Source organism: Amblyomma mixtum, chromosome 7 (genome assembly GCF_055824585.1).
Source record: "Amblyomma mixtum isolate Tamu chromosome 7, ASM5582458v1, whole genome shotgun sequence".
NCBI classification, from domain to species: Eukaryota; Metazoa; Arthropoda; class Arachnida; order Ixodida; family Ixodidae; genus Amblyomma; species Amblyomma mixtum.
The window spans coordinates 145509400-145533151 of record NC_143018.1 but is presented as its reverse complement, the minus strand read 5'-3'; the positions used below and the strand labels follow the sequence as shown (position 1 = coordinate 145533151).

Here is a 23752-nt window from a genome sequence, read left to right as displayed (position 1 = left end):
CGACATCAGCACCGCTTAATTTGAAAATCTGAGGACCACAACATTTAGAACTTAGCTCACCCCACAGGATTCCAAATCACCGCTAAAATGTTAGAAGTAGGCTCCAGAAGGGAATATATCTGGCCGTCTTGGTTATTCATACTTAAAAACAAATAATAGCGCACAAAAGAAAACAGGACTGAGGAGAATACACGGACAGGCCCTTGTCCGTGTCGTCTCGTTCGTTGTCTTTTATTTCTTTTTAAAGTAGGCCCAACCCAGAAAAATGAATTAAGGTGGCTTAGTGGGCGGAATAAGGCGGATTTGTTTCTCAGATTAGTGTATTCTCATATGATGGGCTAATGCAAGGTAATCCAACATTCTGGAAAGGGAGGATTCATCCATACAATATAACGGCGATTTTGCTGGTTCCAACCGGGCATAGTCTTTCTTACTACTCACTACAGGGAAGCTTTGAAGCGAATCCGATGGTGTGACGAAAACTCGCCTAGTCAGTTGTCGCGATCACTTCAAGCTTCAAGTTTTTCGCTGGCGTCTGGCTGCCGCCTAAACAATCAGACTTTCTCCCCTCGGTTGTCATTCCTTTTCGAAGACGACGGGAACTAGCAGTAGGCGGCGTTTCAAATCTGTCAGGCTTTATCAAACAGAAAGGGGTTCGAGAGGCGTTTCTGCCCTTATTGTAATGGAATTCGTGAGCAAAAGCGCACAGCGAATAACAGCTAGCGGATCGAGCAACACAAATCTATCCACGTAGCGGTTTATTTGACCCGCGGTCTTCTCTGTGGATCTGTCGCAGGGGCGTGAAATGAATACAAAGCGTCCGCCGGAGCAGGCGCGGGCGTTCAGGGGGAAAAGGGCGCCCGCTGAGCTGTCACACAGCGAGGAGATGTGTGACAGGAAACGGAACGCGTTTGTTTGGCATACGGCGACGGGACGCTTTGTGCAAAGCGCCAGTTGGCGCTGATTTGCGGCGACGTCGCCTGCGCGGAGGCGCTGTCAGGTGGCCGGAATGAAAACCGGCGAAGAACATGCGAAGCGTATGGGCGGCGATCGCTTTCTGCTGGGGGAGGTGGGAACTCGAGCTGGCCCAGGTTCGCTGCTCGTTTGGCATGAAAACGGCGAGCTTCAAAAACGAGTTGAAAGGAGAGGCCCCGGCGATCGAAGCGCCCCCTGCACGAGTGCGGCGGTCCGTCCATTCTGCGGGGCCATTGGAGCTCTCCCTCCGTGCGTCTGCCGCCGTCTCCGAATGGGGAACCGAAGAGAATGGCTTCTGTGTCGCCCTGCGAAAACTAGAAAGGTAAAAAAGAAAGAAACGATAAACGACGCAGCACCTGCATTCACTTGGCCGGGCGGTTTTCTTTTCGCGCGCACCCTGCCCGACTTCATCCACACTCGATCTCCGAAACGAGCGCCGCCTCCGGGCGGCAGACCCCGAGTCATTTTCTCGTTATCGGCGCAACCTTGCTCCCTCGGTTCTCTCTCCCCCCCCCCCCCCCCCCCCATTTGTTTCTGTCCGCGTGCCCGTTCCATCCCTTAACGACCGTTCGTCGCCCCTTGTGCCTCTGTCTCTCTGGCCTCCTCCATCGGCCGTCGCCCGTGGGAGAACGGGCACGTGTGCGCATCCGGCGTGCCACGCTTCCAAGCAAGCGGCAATTCCACGTCGGATTAGCATGACGCTTAGTTTCATTCACTTTGCCCGTATTTCTTTACGCGTGCCGTGTTTACCTAATCAGCTTGGAGCGTTCGTTGTGTACACCGGTCTCGTCGGGCGCCGGTAGCGCTGTTGTTGTCTGTGAGTACGAGCGCTACGACGCGTTCCTCGAGATAAGTGGAAAACCAGCGGAGAGGACGCGTTCACAAGGAGGAGAAGTACGCAGGACAACGCTGGAAACAGCAAGTGAAAATTCTTTACTTTCCATAATGTAAGAACCATCGGCAGCGGCAAAACGCAGGTAGAACGAGAAAGCTTCGAAGCCTTCAAAATGAAGCAGTTACGAGCTGAATGCATCAGCGAAAGCTCTTTTAGGTTCACGGCGAAAGAGTACAATTTCATGAATCGGACATAGGTTGCCACATGCAATCTTCGCTCGCTTAATCAATTTTGTTTTTTGTTGTTTGTTATCGTTTGTGGTTGCTCTCGCGCATGTGCGCCCTGTTCTGATGTTGGCGATCCACCAAGTAAAGAATTTTCAGTTGTGTTTCCAGCGTTGTCCTGTGTATACTTCTCCTCCTTGTGAACGCGTCCTTTCCGCTGGTTTTCCACTTACCACGCACCAACTTGCCCAACACGCTACGCTTCTTCAATCCTCGAGATACCTCACGCAAGAACACGAAGCTCCGACAAAAACTACACTCGCTTGTGCATATTAGGCGGGCGATGCTGATGGAACGATGGCACCAATTATTATGTTGCCATCATTACAGTTAATAGTTGCATTTTGGCAGTACTGCCCAGGCATCACAAACGCATAGACGCTAACCAAAAGGCTGAAATTGAAATGAAAACTGCGCATCTAGCTAAAAAGCACACATCTCACATTTAGAGCGTGGATGAGAGAAAAGTGGGTCAGGAGACAAATGCGAGTCAAGGATACTGTAGTCGAAATCAAGAAAGACTGGGCTGCCTAAATTCCTTCCTAAAAGGGTACCGCTTTTGCTACCCCGCACTGGGGGAATCCTATAAAGCTATATAGGTGAGGGCCGGTATATACCGTTGTTAAATAAAAGTATACAACAGCTGTATCTTAGCAGTACTCACCTATATGGAGCAGGAACGTGGAGGCAAAGGAAATGGTTCAGATTAAGGACAGCGCAGCGCACTATGAAACGAAAAATGATAAGTGTAATGTTAAGAGACCGAAGAGGGCGAAATACTCTGTGGGCAAAATCAGAGTTCGCATCAACCTGGCAGCAGTCTTCTCAGATCCCGTGTGCCTAACCGCTAACCTAGCTGGGTTTACATGTTGGTCTATAGAGCCTATAGACAGTCTATAGAGTGTCTATAGACTCCTGTCTATAAAGTCTGTAGACTGTCTATAGAAAAATCCTAGAGAACAGTCTATAGGCAATACAAATGCCATAGACAGTCTATAGACAATCTATAGATTTATGGTCATACACTTTTAGTAGACTCTTGTCTATTGACAATTTATAGACTATGAATACACGAAAAGCAATATCTATAGGAAGTCAATAGAGTTAGTAAGAAGTCTATAGACTGTCTATAGACCATTCCTATATAGACCATTTTTGCTATATAGCAGCCACGTAACCAGTTTTTTTCCGCGTACACCTCATGTAAACGGCTAACTTGGCGAGGGGGTCGAAGTGTAGTCGCTGCGTTATCAGAGAGTACACGACCGCGCTAGGGCGACCTACCTGCGCTTTACAGAAATGCACGTCAACGCGATAGCGCGTCGCAGCAAAGCGAGGGAGGACCTGCGAAACCCGGAGGGAGCGGTAAAAAAAAGCATTTCCGCCAGGTGGGTGAGTGTGCGAGAAATCAGCGAGAAGCCGCCCATCCCCGCAGCCTGAAACGGTAGGTGCCAAGCCTCCCCATCACCCTAAGGTCCAGCTGGGACGCAGGCAGTCATCAACACAGCGAAAGCTTCGATGTGCCACCATGTATACAGCTGCTTACTATTGCACCTGCCGCTGGGCCAACTCGCTGCGGCGCGCTTCTGCCCTACGTTACCGCGGCTCAAGGGTAGCCGCCGCAGGACAACTTTTGTTCATTGGTCTTTAAAGCCCACAGCTCTAAAAATGCGGGGAATAGAAAGATTTAGAAGCTTGATTAGGCAGTGAATGGTTAATTTTCAGTTCAGTTCAGTTTATTACCTTAAATGTCCCCCGTAGGGGAATTACATAAGGGGTGGGTTTTTATACAAACAGTGACAATCATGGTGAACAGTTACCGAAAAAATGGTCAGATACAAGTTGCAAAAACGAAGATGGGCAGGTAGTAGAAGCGATTTCGTGGGGAAGGCCGTTCCAGTCTGTGGCGGTTCGGGAGAAAAATGAGGCAGTGAAGGTGGTGGTCCGGGCAGGTGGGCGCGCAACTTGAAGGGGGTGGCTGGTTCGATATGATATGCGTGCTGCTGCTGTGATGTATGGTGCTTGATTAAGGGACGGAAAAAAGAACTTGTCGTACAGTGAAAGGCTGGCAATGCGACGTCGACAGAAAAGCTGTGATAAACCAGATTCTGCTTGGAGAGATGAAACGCTCATATTATATGAGTACGATGCATGAATAACTCTAATAGGGCAATTTTGAACTGATTCTAATGCGTTGGCGAGATCTGCTTGGTGTGGATTCCAAATGGGTGACACGTATTCGAGTTTTGGCCTAACAAGTGATTTATAAGCTAGTAGTTTTACATGTTCCGCGCGTTTCGCAGATTACGTTTCAGAAAGCCTAAGGTTTGTTGTCTCTTTTTTGTAAGGGCGTTCACGGCTGTACCATGATGGGCGCAGCCTACCATCCGCGCTTCAGCCATATGCGCTCGTCTCTGTGTCGCGAAGTCCTCGGGAATACTCGACCTCGTTGCAACCCGGTCCTTAAAGGCAATCAGCGGGCGCGTCAGCGCGCACACTCGGGGGACCGCGCTCGTTCACGGCTGTGCCAACGCAAACAGCGACGGGGCACCGTTTGTTTGCTCCCTTCTCCCGCGGTTCCGCTTGAAATGAGAGAAAAAAAAATAACATTCGCTGTGTGTCCCCCGCGCCTCTTCTTCGCTTCATGACAGCGCAGCCCTCCCTGCAAAAAGATACGAAACAGGCTGCACAAACGTATCTTCCCGTCAGGCGCATTAGCGTTCCTACCGCGACCCGTTAGCATCCGATTGACTTCTGCAGCCTCGTTCGCACGGGGAGCGTTTTTCATTCCTCTCTTCTGTCTTTGCTTCCAGAAGTACTTGTGCCTCGCGTCCTCAGCCATGAATAAGGCGCGAACAACCGCCGCATTTGCTGTTTCGTGGTGTCCCGACCGGGTTGGACGAGTGCGAACCGACACTTACGTCAGAGAATAGTAACTCTTCATATGACCTCAACGCAGCGAGCTATGGAAAGAAAAATGATAGGTGTAGGGTTAAGAGATCGGAAGCGGACGGAGTGGGTGAGGGAACAAACGCGGGTTAATGACATCCTAGTTGAAATCAAGAGGAAAAGATGGGCTTGGGCAGGGCTTGTAATGCGAAGGCAAGATAGCCACTGGTCTTTAAGGGTAACAGGATGGATTCCAAGAGAAGGCAAGCGTAGCAGGCGGCGGCCGAAAGTTAGGTGGGTGGATGAGATTAAGAAATTTGCGGAAATACGGTATGGCCGCAAGTTGGCGAAGGACAGGGTTAATTGGAGAGACATGGGAGAGGCCTTTGCCCTGCAGTGGGCACAGTCAGGTTGCTGCTGCTGATGATGATCTCAGTTTTCGCCCTGGTTTAAGGGCGAAGAAAGAACTTCGAGCGCATTGCCCGCTCCATTCGTCTGGTAGGTAAAGGCACTAGGACCTCGCGGTTTGTCACTACAGCCCCTGAAATCACCCAGGCATGCTGTATAGGAGGACATCGTACAAATTTCATTCTTAATAAAATTTGATTTTGGGGCTCTTTCTGACTGCGCTGATGTTTAGTCCGACGGCGAAGCACGCATTCATTGGCGAGAAAATCTGATTTAACGAAGTAACATTTTCTTTTTCCCGGCTACTCCATTGACGCTTGCGAGGCCAAACGCAAAAAGATATGCCCGATCGCCGTTGCTTGGAAATGGCGGTGCAGCCTCCAGGATGCGCGCATAAAACATTTCTTAGTCTCCGCAGTCTGCTGGCGAAAACGGTCAGTATATAGTGGCGGCACCCCTATTCCAGGTTGTCGTCTCAGAAAGTTTTCCGCCTCTTCTGTCAAGCAATTTCCTGATTGGTCGAGGGGGTCGTGGCGCCATCAAGACAACGTGATCACCAGTGGATCAATCATAGGGTCCCGCCAAATATGAATATCTGTGGACCCTCAAAATTTGCAGATTGGTCCACACCCAAGCCTTCTAGAGCACCTTCACAATTTTGGAAGTAGGCCTACCCCAGAAAATAGATGAAAGAGGATTTGTGGGTGAATTGGGCGATTAGTAGTTCAGATTCGCCTAATGCCATGTGGCAGTGAAACCGGTTGGAACCGGAGTTTTGCCGGGAAAATTGCTAGAAGAGCATTGCACACTGATTGTTCGCACCATTGTAGGTGACCTAAGTGCAGCCGCATTTTCTTTCCTAAAAATGGGGTTTAGAAGGTCCCCAAATTTTTCGACCTTATTTTAGCTCAATAACAACTCTGTCTACCGTGAAAGTAGCTTTTTCGTTGATAAAATGCGCCTAGTATATCAGCACGGGAAATCTTAATTTGTCCCCAGCGACCCTTTAACAGTAAGGGACACGTCGGTGCCAGGCAGGAAGAGTAGAGCATGTGGCGATTCGCCAGTGCTTCATTATCGTAGGGTGTGGAACACGAACAGCCGCAGAGAAGGAAGTAGCCGGACCTGATTGAAAACTGAAGCAGAGCAAAAGCGAAAACGCTAAAAACTCAACCAAACCCCCACGCTTGGCTCGCCTCCGGCCGCGCCCCGGACATCCCGGTCTAATCAAACTGATGCTCGCTATTGTTTGATCGTATATACGCGTAACGTTAAGGGACATGAATAGAGCAGACATGAACAGGAAGCAAACGCGCGTTAACTTAATCCTAGTTGAGATTATCATCATCATGAGGCTGAATGCGCCGATTGTAGGGCAAAGGCCCCTCCCATATCTCTCGAATTAAAGCTCACCTGAGCAGTGGGATTAATAAGAGGCTAAATGGGTTTGGGCAGGGCATGCAGTGCACCGGCAAGATAACCAATGGTCGCTTGGGCTAACAGAGCAGATTATGAACAAAGACGAAAGCAGCGGGGTGCGGTAGACAGTCAGTTGGGTGGACAGATGAGATCAGAAAGATATGGATAAAACAGCGCAACGGAAGACGAGACAAGAGGAGGACAAACATCAGCGCTGGTGTTTGCCCTTCTCTTGCCTCGTCTTGCGTTGCGCTGTTTTATCCAATTCCTCAAACATGTACCAACCAACCCGTATTTTCCCTCTGCTGAGATTAGGAAGTTTTTAGGGAGAAAGTGGTCGCAGCTGACGCAGAACACTGTATACTGGGAAGGGTATGGGAGTGGCCTGAGTCTTGCAGTGTACTTAGACTGACAGCGACGAAGTTTCAATCGAGGAAAGGCTCTCGTAACTGTGGCCGAATTTTCCCTGTTAAAATCGTCAGAGGTTTTCATTGTAGTTGTATGTTTGCTGCGCCAGTTTGCTGCGCCAGTTTGCTGCGCCAGAAAACATCAGTGCCCTCGAACCTCGGGGTGCATGAGCAATGTCCACAGGGTGCGGAAAGGCTGCAACCATCTCATCAAATGAATCCTTTTATTCCGCTTTGAACAATGTTACGTCATTTCATACCTAGATGGTCCGTCGTTATCTGCGCGCTGCTTCCTCGTTTCGTGCATTTCACTGTGTATACCAGTGTCTTCCTGTCAATGCGCAGTATACCTGCGTGAAATACACATTTGAAGTTTTTTTTTTGCATATCCATGTCTACTGCGTTGGTCCTTTTTTCTAAAATACACGTTTATTGAGTGTGCAACACAGTTGACGTTCTTGTACCCTAAATTCTGTACATAGATGCATTTTGCGTCAATGTTGTTCTTTGCTTACTTTGTGAATGACGGAGCTGCTGTTTTTTTTTATTTACCTGCATTTATGCGCTATTTTGTTGTATCAATCCCTCCACTGTAATGCCAAATGGCGCTGTGGGTAAGAGAAAAATAAATAAATTAAATAAACCAGTGAACGTCTGCTGGTCTGTCAGAATCTAGGCAGCAGCCGTTCTACTCCACGGCGCTTCTGTTGCTGGAAATCATGTGCATGCATGGCGGAAACCGTACTCGCGTTTCTCACTGCCAGCTGTACGTGGGCCGAGCTGCGCCGGAGTCTGTTGGCGGTTACGTGGCCAGCAGCGCATGCATAGAGCCGACGACGATGTGTTTGTCAGAGAGCTAACATGGGTGCACCTAGGGTGATAACTGTCCCGGCGAGAGAAGTAGACCGAGCCTTTGAGGAGCTGCTCGGAACTCTAGTCGGGTGCTATCCGGGAGGTTCAGTCCCTTATAAAAATGGTCTACAGATGGTCTATAGACTTCCTATTGACTCTATTCACTTCCTATAGATATTTCTTTTTGTCTATTTATAGTCCGTAGACTGCCTACAGACAAGAGTCTACTAAAAGTGTATGGCCATAAATCTATAGATTGTCTATACACTGTCTATGGCATTTGTATTGCCCATAGACTTTTGTCTATAGGCAGTCTATAGACTTTATAGACAGAAGTCTATAGACACTCTATAGACTGTCTAAAACTTTTTTTGTGAGGAAAGGATCGATCCTCAGTGCCGCTACGTGTTTCTAATGGATAGAAGCTCTACCCTGGCCTCGTGCTCAGCTCATCTGGGTCAACTGTTTGGAAAATGAACCTTTGACTCCACTTTGTATCGTAGAAAAATACACTGTGCTCATTCGCCACGCTCCCATTCAAATTAATCATTATCATAATCATCTGCTGGGATCAAGAACCTCGTCATGGTTGTGCACATTACTTAAATTTTTTTTCATGGTTTTCATGTACAAATTATACACTGCTAACTGCTGTAGCCAGCCTTTCAGATTTATTAATTTACTACGCTGCAGGGATTACGGAGCTCCTAAGTGGGCGTAAAAAAATGAATGACCGATCTGCTTACCGAGATGATGGCAACCAAGTGTTGTGCTACGGGAAGAATGTCTCCATCCTAACGATAGATCGATGGTTCGCTGGATCATAAACGATTTTAGAAAGGAAGTAATTCATTGCGTTGCTGCGAAATTACTGCCCAGAAGTAATTCACTACCTCACCAAATTTGCAGAGCAGAAAAAGTAGAGAAATACACTAATCTTTGTCGCGAGTAAATAATTTATTGTGATTACCGTTTCCTAGTTTATTGCTGTCATGGTGTGTGTTCAGAAGAATTCATATGAGCACGCGATGACTTGTACTTTCTTGTACTTTCTTGTACTTGTACTTTCTTGTACTTTCGATGGCTTGTACTTTCGAGGTGTTCAAACTTCGAGATTCTAAATAAGCAAAACGCAGAAAAAGAATAGAAACGCGAATTGACGCACAAAACGCGACTTGAGTCCTTTAGCTAATTGACCAAGCCTCTCGAGGCAAAGGTGTCGTAATTTTGAACCTTTAAAAATAAAAAAAATAAAATAGGGCAGGCCTACATAGGTCAAACAGGTCAAAGCGTCAACAAGCGTATGAGGCAGCACCGCACTTCGCTGCAGCCAGACAACACAGCAAATCTGCCAAGACGTTGCAACCACTGCAAAGACTGCACCGCTCTGTTCCCTAATATCAAAATCATCGGCCGCGGCAAAACACAGATAGAACGAGAAATCTTAGAAGCTTTTAAAATCAAGCAATTAGGAACTGAATGCGTCAGCGACAGCTTTGTTAGGTTCACGGCAGAACAGTACAGTTTCATGAATGGGACATAGGTTGCCACATGCCATCTTCGATCGCTTAATCAATTTTGTGTTTGCTGTTTTGATAGCGTTTGTGGTGCTCTCGCGCATGTGCGCCCTGTTCTGATGTTGGAGATCCACCAGGTAAAGAATTTTCAGTTGTGTTTCCAGCGTTGTCCTGTGTACTTCTCATCTTTGTGAATGCGTCCTTTTCGCTGGTTTTCTACTTATAAAAATAACAATCGGGAGATGCTTGCCTGTTGGGAAGCGTTTATAACTAAGATAACATTTCGCAATTGCCATGGGGTGCCCAGCGCAAATGTCCTTATCGGAGGTGCTTTCTCTTTTTTTTTTGTGTTTTCCATTATTTTAAACGACTATAGACAACTAATTATAATACCGTAATTTCTTCTTTCGAATGATGCGTTAGACGTTAGAATACTTGGATCACAACGTGGTTTTCGTCTGCGACCAATGTATAATTTATGATTGAATTGTTTGTCTCAGGATGTCTCGGTTTCATTAACCGAACGATGGTTGTGACGTGGAGCTGGCTTTCCGATCACTAGAGGCAAAAAAAAAGCGAAATAAGCGCTGATACGTATTTTTAATTCACTACAATACTTAAACCATCCTTCTTCATGAGCTTGAATGACAACTTACGACGTATCAGCTGTTAAGTGGCGTTTTTTTTTGCGCCTGACGAGACCAAAATCAACTACACTTCGCAGACGAAACCGAAACAGAAACATTGTCAAGAAGAAATTCAATTATTAATTATTTAGCTGTCGGAGGCCAATACCGCGCGTTGATTAATGATTATAGTGTCTAACTCATAACTTGAAACAAGAAAGCAAAGCATGCACGGAAAAACTTGGTATCTGCAGTCCTTTCGGCTTTTGGTCTTGCATTGTCTACTATTTTTTTATCTTGGCTTGGTAATTTTGCAGAGCTTCTACTTTTCCATCTGCGGGCACTCGCCGACATTCATAATGTCTCTTGAAATAGCGTCCAGTTTGATGTCGCTGGCAGCATACCTTTTTGTGCCACTTTGTGTCGTGCAGTGTAACTCTCCAAAGTGCATTTTGGGTGCGTCAGTCATAATCAAAGCGTGGCTCTTTGTGAGTTGTGCAGCACAATTTTTTCCCCTGTGCTTCGCAGTGTTGGCTAGTGTGGCGCTTTGTATTTTTCGAGTATGCGGCCAGCTGGCGTTATCTTGTAGTTTTTTCTTTATTTTATTGTAAGCTTTGTCACTTTTAATGCACTTTGTGTGTAGCACCCACTCCTACTAAAGGCCTTTTTACAAAACCTGGTAGTATTCCTTAAGTAGGAATGAAGAAGTTCATAACTTCAAGAAAAAAAAAAAACAGGCGAAAATTTTCTTGTGCCAAAGTTGGACTGTCCAAGTTGCCATTGGCACTTCTGAGATAGTAAGACGGGACTCAAGCCTCCAGCTGTGCTCTGTTGTGCTGTACTACAACGTTCAGTCATTGTCAAAAGTGACCAGTCTGCCAGTTTTTCTTCTCAGTCGTATATTAAAGCTATTATTCCAGCCCTCAAGCTCCAAATCTCTTCATGGTAAGAAGAACCCCTCTTCTCACTTTGAAAGAACTTTTTGATATTTAGGAAAGCCGTGAGGGTTCTGCTATACGAATGAGAAGCAAACCGTGCAGCCTGGTTACTTTTGACAAACACTGTACGTTCTTGTGAATGTACTCACTGACGACTGACCATTGTCTCCCGCTTTCTTTCTTCCTTTTCCTATTTTTCAGGAAAAAGTGGAGTATATATTTCTAGTGATATTTACAGCCGAATGCTTTATGAAAATTATTGCCTACGGCTTCCTGTTACACCCAGGTGCTTACTTACGCAACTCGTGGAATTTTCTAGATTTCATAATTGTAGTCATAGGGTGAGTATGAGCGACTTTTCCTTGGCGCGTTTACGCTTTTCCGGGCTAATTATTGCTTCATAGAAAGACAGCTGATCTACGCGTGTGCTGATGGTGGCGATTAATATGCTCCGAGTTAAATCACTAGAGTGAAACACTGTCTTGTCCAGTGAGAAAGACATTCATTTTTTGAGGCACAAAACCAACGCAAAACTAGAAAAGAACACAGTTTTCCGAACATTGCTCTTGTCAAATGTATCCTGCTTTTTGATTGGAAATGTGTCTATTGGTTTTGTGGAGTTATGTAAAGGACTGTCATGTTGTGTAAATGAGTTTAATGCCGAGTGGTTGAGCTGTTTTCGTGTCGGTGTTGATAGCCCTGTCACGCTGTCTCTAAACAGATTTTTGCCTGTGAACCCGCCAGAATATTTCTGGGAAATAAATGGAAACACAGGAATAAGGGTAGCTCCGATTAAATGGGAACGCACATCAACGCCGACAACGTGTTGCGTCTCAACAGGCATAACACATAGCTTACTCTGGACATACAATCGAGAGATGTACTGGGTTGCAACATTTTCGGTCAGGAACAAAAAAGAAAACATATTCGAGCAGTGGCAGCATTCATTTTCGATTTGTCATTTTGCCGGTGACCACCACCACCACCGGTGACCAGTCTCACAAGCTTATAGTCTGCCCTGTTTCGCGGCAGGGCCTACGGTTACAATAAAAAACCTGTTGGCCGCAAAGCTCTCTCGAACAGTTTCATAAGCATTACAAGCCACTTCAGAACAAGGTAGTAGGGTGGTAAAATTTATATTACGTGAAGCCTTTTTCGTCTTGTTAGGGCATGTAATGCGAAGACAAGATAACATATTGCCGTTAAAGGTAAACCGCATGGCTTTTAGAAATCAACGAGCTTAAGAGGGTCGAAGGTGTGAAACTTGCAGGTAAAGCATGCAGAGTCTTTTTGGGCTGGCACTCGATATAGTGAAGTAATCGCCTATTAAAACCCGGACGCCCTTCAAGCTTCTCCGCAGCGCACAACGCCAAGTGAGGAGCGCATGATGACGTCATCGAAGGTATCGGTACATTTCCAACGCACAAACGTCTGCTTTGAAGGAAAAAAACCAACGCCATCGAAGGCAAATTCTGCCGAGAGTTGTTTTGCTGCGTCTAACGAGCCAGGGCAGGGTGTGGCTGACGACAGTGGTAAATTGAAATTATACCTTCCATGACGTCGCGCTGAATTTCTCTGCACTCGTCCGGTGCATTGGGGAGAAGCGCAAAATTCAATCGTCTATTACGTCACCATTTTAAACGCTAGTGCAAAAACACTTACCATGCTTTACCTACGGCCTATATAGGTTTGAATCTATGAATATCGCGAAATTCTCAAAAAAGTGCTGCAGTTGCCCTTTAAGAGTAATGGAGTGGATTCGCATAGCAGGCAAGCGTAGCAGGTGGCGCAGAAGGTAAGGTAGGTGGGCGGATGAGATTACGAAATTTACTTGTATAAAACTGCCTTGAGCAGGAACAGTAGAGGGCTAATGGCGGGATATGGGAGAGACCCACATCTTGCAGTGAACGCAGTTAGGCTGATGATCAAGATGGAGAGAAAAACTCCGGCTCCTTAACATATAGCTCTTCGTCCGATTAACATGTTCACTTCGATCGTGCGTTCAAAGTGTGCATACAGAGATAAAACAACTTCTGCACAGATGTCACTCTTACTAAGTGTTGCTATTTCGCAAGGTACAGTTACGAGAAAGGAGTCCATGACCACAGCGCGACGAACGGGGCATAGACGAAGGAAACGCTCATGGGCACAGCACGGTGCCGTGTTGTATCACCAAGTATTTCCTTCTTCTATGTCCCGTTCGTCACGCTGTGGTCATGGAACATAGTCACCAACTCGCCCAACGACTTACCCTGAGAAAGGTGTCTTTTTGTATGTGACATAAGTGTCTGTGTAGCAGACACTTTACCGTCTACTATTGGTGAGGCCACGGATATTTAACATGCAGAGCACTGTCAACCAGTGTTCAAATTTTACAGTGACGAAATTTAGATAGTATGCACTCGAGAAAGGAAAAAACAGTAGCGCCGAAAGAACACACAGGCAGCCGAAGAACGACGCAGGTAAAACGTAGGTAAATTGTAAAACTGCGAAGGGTTAAGATCTGAGCTGAAACCACGAAGCCGCCCACAAAATATCTCTACTTACAACGACGTTCAGTGTACGCAAAAGAAAAAGATGTTATAGAAGCGCTTGCTCCTCTCTGGGACGAGGGGTCGACGTGAGACATCGGGCAGGAGAGTTCCGAGCGTGGCTGATCGTGCTAGTCGATGATTCACGGCAGCGTAAAACGGAGAACAGAGCCGCGTTCTAGACAAGTAGAACGTTCTTGCGGGCTAGTTGGTTCATTGCAGAAAAGGTTAGGACTGCGCGAGTGGGACAGGGCAGGAGAAGGAGAAACACAGACAACACAGGCGCTATGTTGTCGTCTGCGTTCTTCGTTCTCCTGTCCTGTCCCATTCGTGCAGTCCTAACCTTTTCTGTTCTAGACAAGGCCCAGGTGAAGGAGGTGTTCGTCCTTCCTCTAGCCCTTGCCTAAATACTGGCGTTGTGTTCCGTCTTTCGCTGCCGCGTCAGAACAGAGTGACTCGACTGAAATGCGCAGAGCTAGTTTCCTCACATGCAGATACGCTGCTCCTGAACGCACTCAGCTGTAGGGCGCAATGTGTGCATGTCCCTTCTGTGCTTTGCAGATGCTGACTCTGATGGATCCTGTCTTTTCTTTCCCCCTCTATTCTTTCAGTCTTATCAGTACAGCCTTATCCGCATTTATGAGGGAAGGCTTTGACGTCAAGGCGTTGCGTGCATTCCGAGTTTTGAGGCCGTTGCGGCTAGTTTCTGGAGTGCCAAGTGAGTACACTACGCAGGGGGCCCTGGCATTTTTGCGTGCCTGCCAAATTTATGTGAAAGCTGCCGCCAGTTTTTACTCAACTGTAACTGGTTTTATAAAAAGCTTAGAGGTGCAAAGTATGAACGCATTATCGCTTAGCGCTAGGTGGGGTTGAGGAGGACCTTAACTATTATGAAGATGGTATAAAAGCACACATTTGCGATTCGAAACGTCAGCAATGGAAAGCACGTTACAGCATCTAGTAGGCTAGTCCTAGTATTCTACATAGTGTGGTAGACATTAACAGCTTGCTGTCACGCAGCTACATAGACCTACCGGGTAATCTGGAAATTTAAATAACTTAAATAGTTTTTGTCAAAGCAATACTGGTCTAAAAGGTGATAAGGTATCTTAGCATGTGTTTCGGCTCATTTGCCTGTACTGCTCTGGCAAGTCCTGAGTATATGAAAGCCAGCATCGACTAAGCACTACATCACTATTTGTGTAAGGAATGCGCGGGGGATTTCCCAGAAATTGAAATTAAGGGGGCCTAAATTTTTGGGGGGCGGCAGTCGTTTAGGGTAAAGGAGACGCGGTAGTCATTTTTAGTCTTTTGTTCGCGTTGTTGTGTCGCGTAGGAGTAGCGATGTTTATGACTCCAACACTCGCGTCAAACACGACGAAAATCCCCCGTCGTGTATAAAAACAAATTTGGGGTGCCTCCTTAATCACATTCTTAAAAAAGAATATGGTTGCATTGAAAAGTTGGCCCAGTCCCACACACCCATTTTAGAAAATGGGTTAAGGTGGGTAGGGGTGTAAGGTGGATTAATGGGCGGATTAAGGCCGACTACTTGGGTTTAGTGGGTCGATTTAGGCTTATTAGCGAGCTGTGTTCGTATAATCCCGTATATATGGTAACCGAATGAAAGGTACTCGAGCATTCTAGCCCTCCGATTTTCAAATTTGGCGGGGCTGATGACGTCAGGACCCCTTGGACCAATCAAGGAATTTCATTACGGAGAAACTCTGGCGTTTTTGCAAGACGACAACTTAAATACTGTGGCATTTAAAAAAAAATTCATTGTGGATTGGCGCAGTGCCTTCAAGGGGGTGTGTAGGGAAAGCACTAGAATGCACCGAGTAGGCAGCTCAGAAAAGTGCAGACCTGCACTGACAGCCTTCTTTATTTTTGCCTCCTCAGGTTTACAAGTTGTTTTGAATTCCATTCTGAAAGCCATGGTGCCTTTGCTTCACATCGCTCTCCTCGTGGTGTTCGTCATAATCATCTATGCCATCATCGGGCTCGAGCTGTTCTCAGGAAAACTGCATCAGACCTGCTACAACAATGCAACCGGTAAGTGGGGACAAGCTGCCTTTTTTATTTGTTTGATGCGTCGCTCCGCTGATGCTCGCTCAATGGACAGGGCGCGGTTGATGAAGGACGCCTCACAGGGCGTCTGCATCGTATAATTAACTTTTTTAATTGCAAGTGCATTTTCCGCCTACGGTGGGGCTAAAAATTAACACGCAGAAAACCAAAATAATATTCAACAGTCTAACAAGAGAACAGCAAATCACAATTGGTGGCGAGGTGCTGGAAGTAGTAAAGGAATATGTGTATTTAGGGCAGGTAGTGACAGCTGATCCGGATCATGAGAGGGAAATAACTAGAAGAATAAGAATGGGGTGGAGCGCATATGGCAGGTTCTCTCAGATAATGAATGGCAGTTCACGAATATCCCTCGAGAGGAAAGTCTACAACAGCTGTATCTTGCCGGTACTCGCTAATGGGGCAGAAACGTGGAGGCTTACGAGGAAGGTTCCGCTTAAGGACAACGCAGCGAGCTATGGAAAGAAAAATGATAGGCGTAACGTTAGGACATCGGAAGCGGGCGGAGTGGGTGAGGGAGCAAACGCGGGTTAATTATATCCTTGTTGAAATCAAGAGGAAGAAGTGGGCTTGGGCAGGGCATGTAATGCGAAGGCAAGATAACCGCTGCTGCTTGAGGGTAACGCAGCGGATTCCAAGAGAAGGAAAGCATGGCAGGGAACGGCAGAAAGTTAGGTGTCGGTTGAGATAAAGCGGTTTGCGGGATAGGCGGACCTTAACTGGCGAAGGACAGGGTTATTTGGAGAGACATGGGAGAGGCCTTTACCTGCAGTGGGCGTAGTCAGGCTGATGGTGATGAAACGTGACGTGATAATTTTCTGAATGTGAAAAATGTGTTCTTTTTCATCTCGAAGCCACCTATACGTGTTGCGTACATTCCTTCTTCCCTTTTTTCGCTGATCATTGCGTAACCTTGGTTGGGCTTGTGTGCCGGCTGGTTGCATTCTTGCCCTTCTATGTTAGTGTGTTATGCTCGCAGCAGAGGCTGGGGTCCCGTCATACAGTGCTACGCATTTAGCTGGAGTCGTCTTTGGACAATGGCGAATTGCAATCGGCTAACCGGAACAAGTTTCCTTGCCGCGCCAAACCAAAGGGCGATTCGGAGGCTCAGTGGGCGATTCGGATGGAGATGCTGAGCTCTGATTGGCCGCCGCGATGGCTCAGTGGTTATGGTGCTCGGCTGCTGACCCGAAAGACGCGGGTTCGATCCTGACCGCGGCGGTTGAATTTCTTTGGAGGAGAAATTCTAGAGGTCCGTGTGCTGTGCGATGTCAGTGCACGTTAAAGAACCCCAGGTGGTCGAAATTTCCGGAGCCCTCCACTACGGCGTCTCCAACAGCCTTAGTCGCTTTGGGACGTTAAACCCCATAAACTAACTAAACTAACTAACTGAGCTCTGATTGGACCGCGACGGTATGGTCCCTGCACTCCCTAGACCCCTTCCCCCTCCGCGGATTCGGGGAGCGTTCCAGATCGTTGATCAGAATTCACCATAAGGAAGTAAAACGACAGCCTTTGTTAGCTTCGTCGGCAAGTGGCGCTGCTGAGTAGGACATCGTGACGACACGGCCGAATTGCCAGCTTTGAAGTTTATTGCAACAGTACCGAGTAGCTACAAATATTTGTGGGCACTCCGTGCTTATGTCGCCTGCACGTTATCGTGTTTTTTTCGCTGAGTCAGCTGTTGAAACATGTCTGGCCAACTCGCCTGAACGTGTGCCAGTCTAAGAAAAAACTACAGTACCGTGTCATCAACACGAGAAAATGTTTATTTTCCCGTAAAAACAAATGTTCTTTTAATTTCTAGTATTTTATGCAATACTTCAGTTTTTTCCCTAGTGTGTTGTTCTAGTAAGTACACAAATTACATTGTTCCTCCAAAAATTTGTTCTTACTGCATGTACATGTGTAGAAACATTACAGAAAATCTGTTGTGACGACATAAAATGTTATGCTCTGTTTTGCGATTGGGTACGCTTCTTAACCTTGGCGAATATTGCCAGCGCCCCGCTGGACATAATCGAAACTCTTTTGAAGCGAAAAGCTTGACTACGCTGGTCAGAGCCGAGCTTCGCGCGAGCCGAACAGGTGAGTTATGCGCATGCGCGAAACCGAGTGACGTCACGCGCCGCGCAGGTGGTCACTCCTCGCCGCTGCCACAACCGTCTCCGCCGCCGACTCCGTCGGCTGACCTTTCGGCGCAGCCGCGCGCTACTGCGCATGTGCGCCGCTTCCTGGCTGTTGCTACAACTGCCCGCTTGTCCTCCTCGCCCGCCGTTTGGCCTTTCGTTGCAGCCGCGTGTTGCCCGCGTCGCAGCCGGTAACCCTCCTCTCCGCATTCCTGCGGGCAATTTTAACCGCGCCGATTTCCGTCTTCTCCTCCGCCTCCGTGCAGGCATTGTGTGTACGGCCGTCAAACCAAGCATAAGCGAAGCTTTTCGCTTTTACATACAGGCTTAACCAGAGCTAAGCCACTGCCTAATTTGTTACAATTATTCCCGTGCTTGTCCAGTCACTTTCTTCCAGTGACCAACGTTTCGTCGGGAGTGCGCGTCCGAGCTTTTTGCGCGGGTGGCCCGGATATTAGTGCACCGCGCCTACTGCTCCCACGGTCAAGTATGAGCACCATTCATTTAGGCGCTTAGCGCGAGACAGTTTGATCATCTCCGCCGTTAATTGGGGGCTACGTGTTGACATGACTGAACCGAAAGGTGAAACCCACAGTACGGTCCCCACTATGTAAGCGAGATTCACCTACACCTGTTAGCGGTTGCGAATATGGCATTGGTGGTTTGTTATTAATGCGAAGGCATTACTAGGCTGTGCCGGCGGCTTCGTGTCTGCAAAACGTGTCGGTAGCGATTGCGGTGAACTGTAAAAATATATCGTCTAAAGAGTGGTTGTAATCAAAGCGGGGTGATGTGAGGATGCCGGGCAAAAATTTGGTTTGGATCGGATCATTAGTTAATTAGAACCAAGAAAGTGACCTAAAGTTGGCGTGGTCGAGTCGGAGTGGTGCGAAATTTGAATAGCCGGAAGTGCCGTACCACGTGAAGTACCACGTGATTGAACCACGTGACCGGAAGTGTGGGCGGATCCAACGCGCGGCGCCAAATTTAGAAGTTTGAAACGAAGCGTGGTGGGAATTAGACGAATTAAAAAAAAAAATTCTCATTCCGATAATTAAGTAATCGAAGAGGAATTGATGATTGATTTGTGATCCATAAGTGTCTGATGAGTGATCGATAAGCAATTGATAAGTGTTCGATAAGGAATGATACATGGTTGACAACGAATGGTAATGATAGATGAGTAACTGATAAGTGATGCATGAGTGATCGATAAGTGATTGATGAATGATCGATAAGCAATTATAACTGATCGATAAGTGAGCGATAAGAATTGATAACTGATCGATAAGTGATCTATAAGGAATTGATGAGTGGTCGACGCGTGTTAATGATCAATTGTGCATGTGATATAAAATATGTGTCTGCCGAAAAGTTACCAGTGAGTTTGTGGATGTTGAGGGAGTAACACTCGGTTTACCTAGAACGCCGGCACGCGTCGCACTCGGCTTACTTGGAACGCAAAAAGCAACTTGAACTGAGGAGGCGTCATTGCTTTCGCATTTATCCAATGGTGGTTACCGCAGTGATGAACGTTATCCAACTTGCCCAACTTTCTGCTTTGCCAGCTGCTACTACCTGGGACAAGTTGACTAGCGCAAATAAAACAGCGGACAGAGGCAGAGAAACAGACGCGACACTACCGCTAAACGCTGGAAGTAGGCCAGCTTGTTTCCCCGGCATCAACTGCCGGTGGTCCCTTAGGACAGCGGTGTGGATACCACAGAAAGGCAAGCGTAATACAGGGCGCATGACGTTGGGAAGTTTAGGATGGTAAGGTAGTAGCAGCGATGGTACCTTACCATCGCGTCGCACTCGGCTTACTTGGAACGCAAAAAGCAACTTGAACTGAGGAGGCGTCATTGCTTTCGCATTTATCCAATGGTGGTTACCGCAGTGATGAACGTTATCCAACTTGCCCAACTTTCTGCTTTGCCAGCTGCTACTACCTGGGACAAGTTGACTAGCGCAAATAAAACAGCGGACAGAGGCAGAGAAACAGACGCGACACTACCGCTAAACGCTGGAAGTAGGCCAGCTTGTTTCCCCGGCATCAACTGCCGGTGGTCCCTTAGGACAGCGGTGTGGATACCACAGAAAGGCAAGCGTAATACAGGGCGCATGACGTTGGGAAGTTTAGGATGGTAAGGTAGTAGCAGCGATGGTACCTTACCATCGCGTCGCACTCGGCTTACTTGGAACGCAAAAAAACATGGTAAGGTAGTAGCAGCAGATGGTAAGGTAGTAGCAGCGATGGTACCTTACCATCGCGTCGCACTCGGCTTACTTGGAACGCAAAAAAGCATGGTAAGGTAGTAGCAGCAGATGGTAAGGTAGTAGCAGCGATGGTACCTTACCATCGCTGCTACTACCTTACCATCCTAAACTTCCTAACGCCATGCGCCCTGTATTACGCTTGCCTTTCTGTGGTATCCACACCGCTGTCCTAAGGGACCACCGGCAGTTGATGCCGGGGAAACAAGCTGGCCTACTTCCAGCGTTTAGCTCTGTGGTACCAGCGTCGACGAATGTGGCTACTGCGCTTCCTATAGGCTCACAGAGGTGGAGGTGAAAGAGGTGCTTGCGAAATACCATAGCTTGAAATTTAGCATAACGAACCAGGTTACGTATGTCTGACAGTGCATTGCAGCGTTTATATTCTGTTACCATGCTAATTGTCTGTATTGTGTATAGAAATTGTGTATAGAAAGTGTATATAGAAAACGGCTAAGTAAGAAGGCGTGGATAAGACAGCAAATGTCTTGTTCTTTCCGTCCATAGCGTTTGGTAGACACGCGCCGGTTGAGCGGTGCCAGTGCCTTTGTTGTGCTTTTAAGTTTTTCGTTAGTGAAACTGTTGTTTCTGTTGTTTTGCAAGTGGAGCCCAAGTATCCGCATGGTGTTTACCTCCGGTATGGTTTGTCCGTCCAGTGTTATGTTGATGGGTGTTGTAGGAAGGGTGCGGGGTTTAGGGCGCATGATTTGGAGTTCATATTTGGTTGGCGAGCAAGAGAGGCCTATAATGCGAACGTACTGTTGTGTGTGTGTGGCCGCCTGTTGGAGAGTGTCTTTTATGTGCCCATCGTTGCCTGCCGTAGTCCAGAGGGTGATTTGATCGGCATATAGAGTGTGTAGGAGGTGCCGCATGCGGTTGAGAGCAGCAGCTAGGTGAATGAGGGCGGCGTTGAATAGGAACGGTGACAGTACCGAGCCTTGTGGTATGCCCACCCCTTGAAGAGTGCAGGAGGAGGAGGAGTGAGAGGCTATGTGAACCTCCGCGGTGCGGTTGATGAGGAAGGCGTGGATGTAAGAATACATTATATCATCATCATCGTCATCATCATCATCATCAGCCTGACTACGCCCACTCTACAGGGCAAATGCCTCTCCCATGCCTCTCCAGTTAACCCTGTCCTTCGCCAGGTGCGGCCACCGTATTCCCGCAAATTTCTTAATCTCAACCGCCCGCCTAACTCTCGGCCGCCCCCTGCTACGCTTGCCTTCTCTTGGAATCCACTCCGTTACCCTTAAGGACCAGCGGTTATCTTGCCTTCGCATTACATGCCCTGCCCAAGCCCACTTCTTCCTCTCGATATCGACTAGGATGTCCGAAACCCGCGTTTGATCTCTCACCCACTCCGCCCGCTTCCGATCTCTTAACGTTACACCTATCATTTTTCATTCCATAGCTCGCTGTGTTGTCCTTAACTTAAGCTGAGCCCTCTTTGTTAGTCTCCACGTTTCTGCCTCATAGGTGAGTGCCGGTAAGATACAGCTGTTGCATACTTTTCTCTTGAGGGATATTGGTAAACTACCCAATGCCCAACGTTTAATGGGGAAAGTGCGGTTAGTGTGGCGGTGTGGTGGATTTTGTCAAAGGTCTTTGAGAGGTCCAAGATGAGTATGGCTTTAGCGTGGGCTGCGATAGTGGGGTCGAGGACGTCGTGGGTTAGTTGCAGCATGGCGTCCTGTGCGGATAGGTGGAGACGAAAACCGACCATGCTGTGTGGGTACAGGTGGCGCTCGGTCATGTGATGAAGTTTGCGCTCTGGCTGTCACGTAAATTAACAACAGTGAAGAGCGTTGTTATCAGCCATCTCACCTGAATTAAAGCGCCGGAGAGAAAAATCGTTCACTGCCAGCACTTGCACAACCTCAGAACGCACGGGTCATAAAAATGGAGAACGGTGCATTAAGTCCACCACGTTTTCCTACCCGGCAATGATTAGCTTTAAGCCGAAAAAAATGCGCCAATCATCAGAAATGGAAGTTCTATGATTAAGCCTTTGTTCTAAATGCGTAAATGTCGCCTTTAAAATGTATAAAAGTCGGTGAATTTCGGAAAACTTATACGCCTTGTCAAACTCGGCAAAATCAATGCGATGCCATGCTATTTACTCTGGTCAGTTGTAATTATCTTGGTTGCGATGCGCTTCCTTCTGAATACGAGAGCATTATATGCCTCATGCGAACGAAAAGCAGTCATAGGAAGTTGTGCAGCTCACGTGCACTCAACGACAGAGGCAGATTTAATAATGTGATGACGGTATAACATTGCGCAACGCAAATGAATGCAGGCATAATTAATTAATAAAGGAATGAATAAAAAAAGTGACCGGGATTGCCCATTGGCTCGAGCTGCGACAAAGTAGCTGCCACGTGCAGACAGAAAAGAGTTGAAGGAGATGCAAGATGAATTATCGGTCAAATGTTTAGGGGAGTCCCCCAAGGTGGAGTAGATTTGTAATAAGGGAGTAATTGATCATTGGCATCCACCCAAGCGCAGCCGTACGGCTACAGAGGAAAGCTATACATTAAAGCTGTATAGCTTTCCTTTGTAGCCGAATGGCTGCGCTAGGGTGGACCGCGACCGCTTGTTTCAGCAGTTGACATCCGAGGTGTAGTAGTTATTGCGAATGAAAGAAGAATCAAGAAGAAATTACACGGGCCTGCCTACCGCCTCAAGGCGAGGCACAACCCCTGCCACGAGAGTAGTAAAGAATAAAAGGGAAGTTTATTCAACAGTGCAAACAAACAAAACATTGGAAACACACTCATGACTGAGGGCAAAACAAATGTGGTGGCCACCCAGAAACACCATGACCTTATTTTAACACACCGTACATGTACAGCACGCACGTTGCAATCACCGAGCTACGCCGCCGGCTGAAACAGACACCCCAGTCCCCCGATACCTCAATCGCCTCCCCAATGTGGTGGCAGTATTTCCGACTACATTTGCACCGAAACTTTGGGCAGCCGTTTGTCTTACAGCCCTCTATGTGGTGTCGTAGCATCTCACTTTGCAAATCGCTTTCATGTTCTAGTCAAATTGGAAGCTACAGCTTGCGACAGAGGCTCGGACCGATGACGTATCCGCCTTCAGTTGCATGCTTTCTTAGGCTTTACCTTTTTGCTTAAGGCGCGCGGTTAAGGTGTTCACCGAGGTGTCGAGATGTGTGAGTTACTGCGCCCTTTCTACTTTTTCTATTAAAATTGCGAGGCAACAGAGCTTCTTGTCATAGTATGTCGTAAGCAAAAGTCGGATATAACGATCATGTAAGGGTCTTGAATAAACAGCGCGAACGAAGACGAGCACAAAAGCCAAGAAAATGGACGACACAGCGCTTGTCTTTTGTGCTCGTCTTCGTTCGCGCTGTTTATTCAAGATGCTTAACCAACTAGCCCGCCAAAACGTGATCATGTAAGGGATCGTTAGTGTACGCGGGGTCATCGGAACGCGGCTGGGGGCGCTCAAAGCGAAGCGTCTCCTTTCTCGGAACGCGGCCGCTCGCGAATGCGCCGGGAAATATGGGTGTCCCCCCGCCCGCGGTTCCGATTCGCGCACGTGC

General features: G+C 47.4%; 1 protein-coding gene across 10 annotated transcripts in view; it reads left to right on the top strand.

Annotated features, from left to right (window-relative positions):
- Positions 1-23752, top strand: part of LOC149337784 (muscle calcium channel subunit alpha-1-like) — a 615266-nt gene that overhangs the window by 411353 nt on the left and 180161 nt on the right. For all 10 annotated transcript variants that reach the window (XM_089553522.1, XM_089553521.1, XM_089553520.1 and 7 more), the window contains exons 5-7: positions 11352-11491; positions 14293-14399; positions 15584-15736. In XM_089553522.1, coding sequence (XP_089409648.1) covers positions 11352-11491; positions 14293-14399; positions 15584-15736 — 400 coding nt within the window. The remainder of the gene's footprint in view (positions 1-11351; positions 11492-14292; positions 14400-15583; positions 15737-23752) is intronic.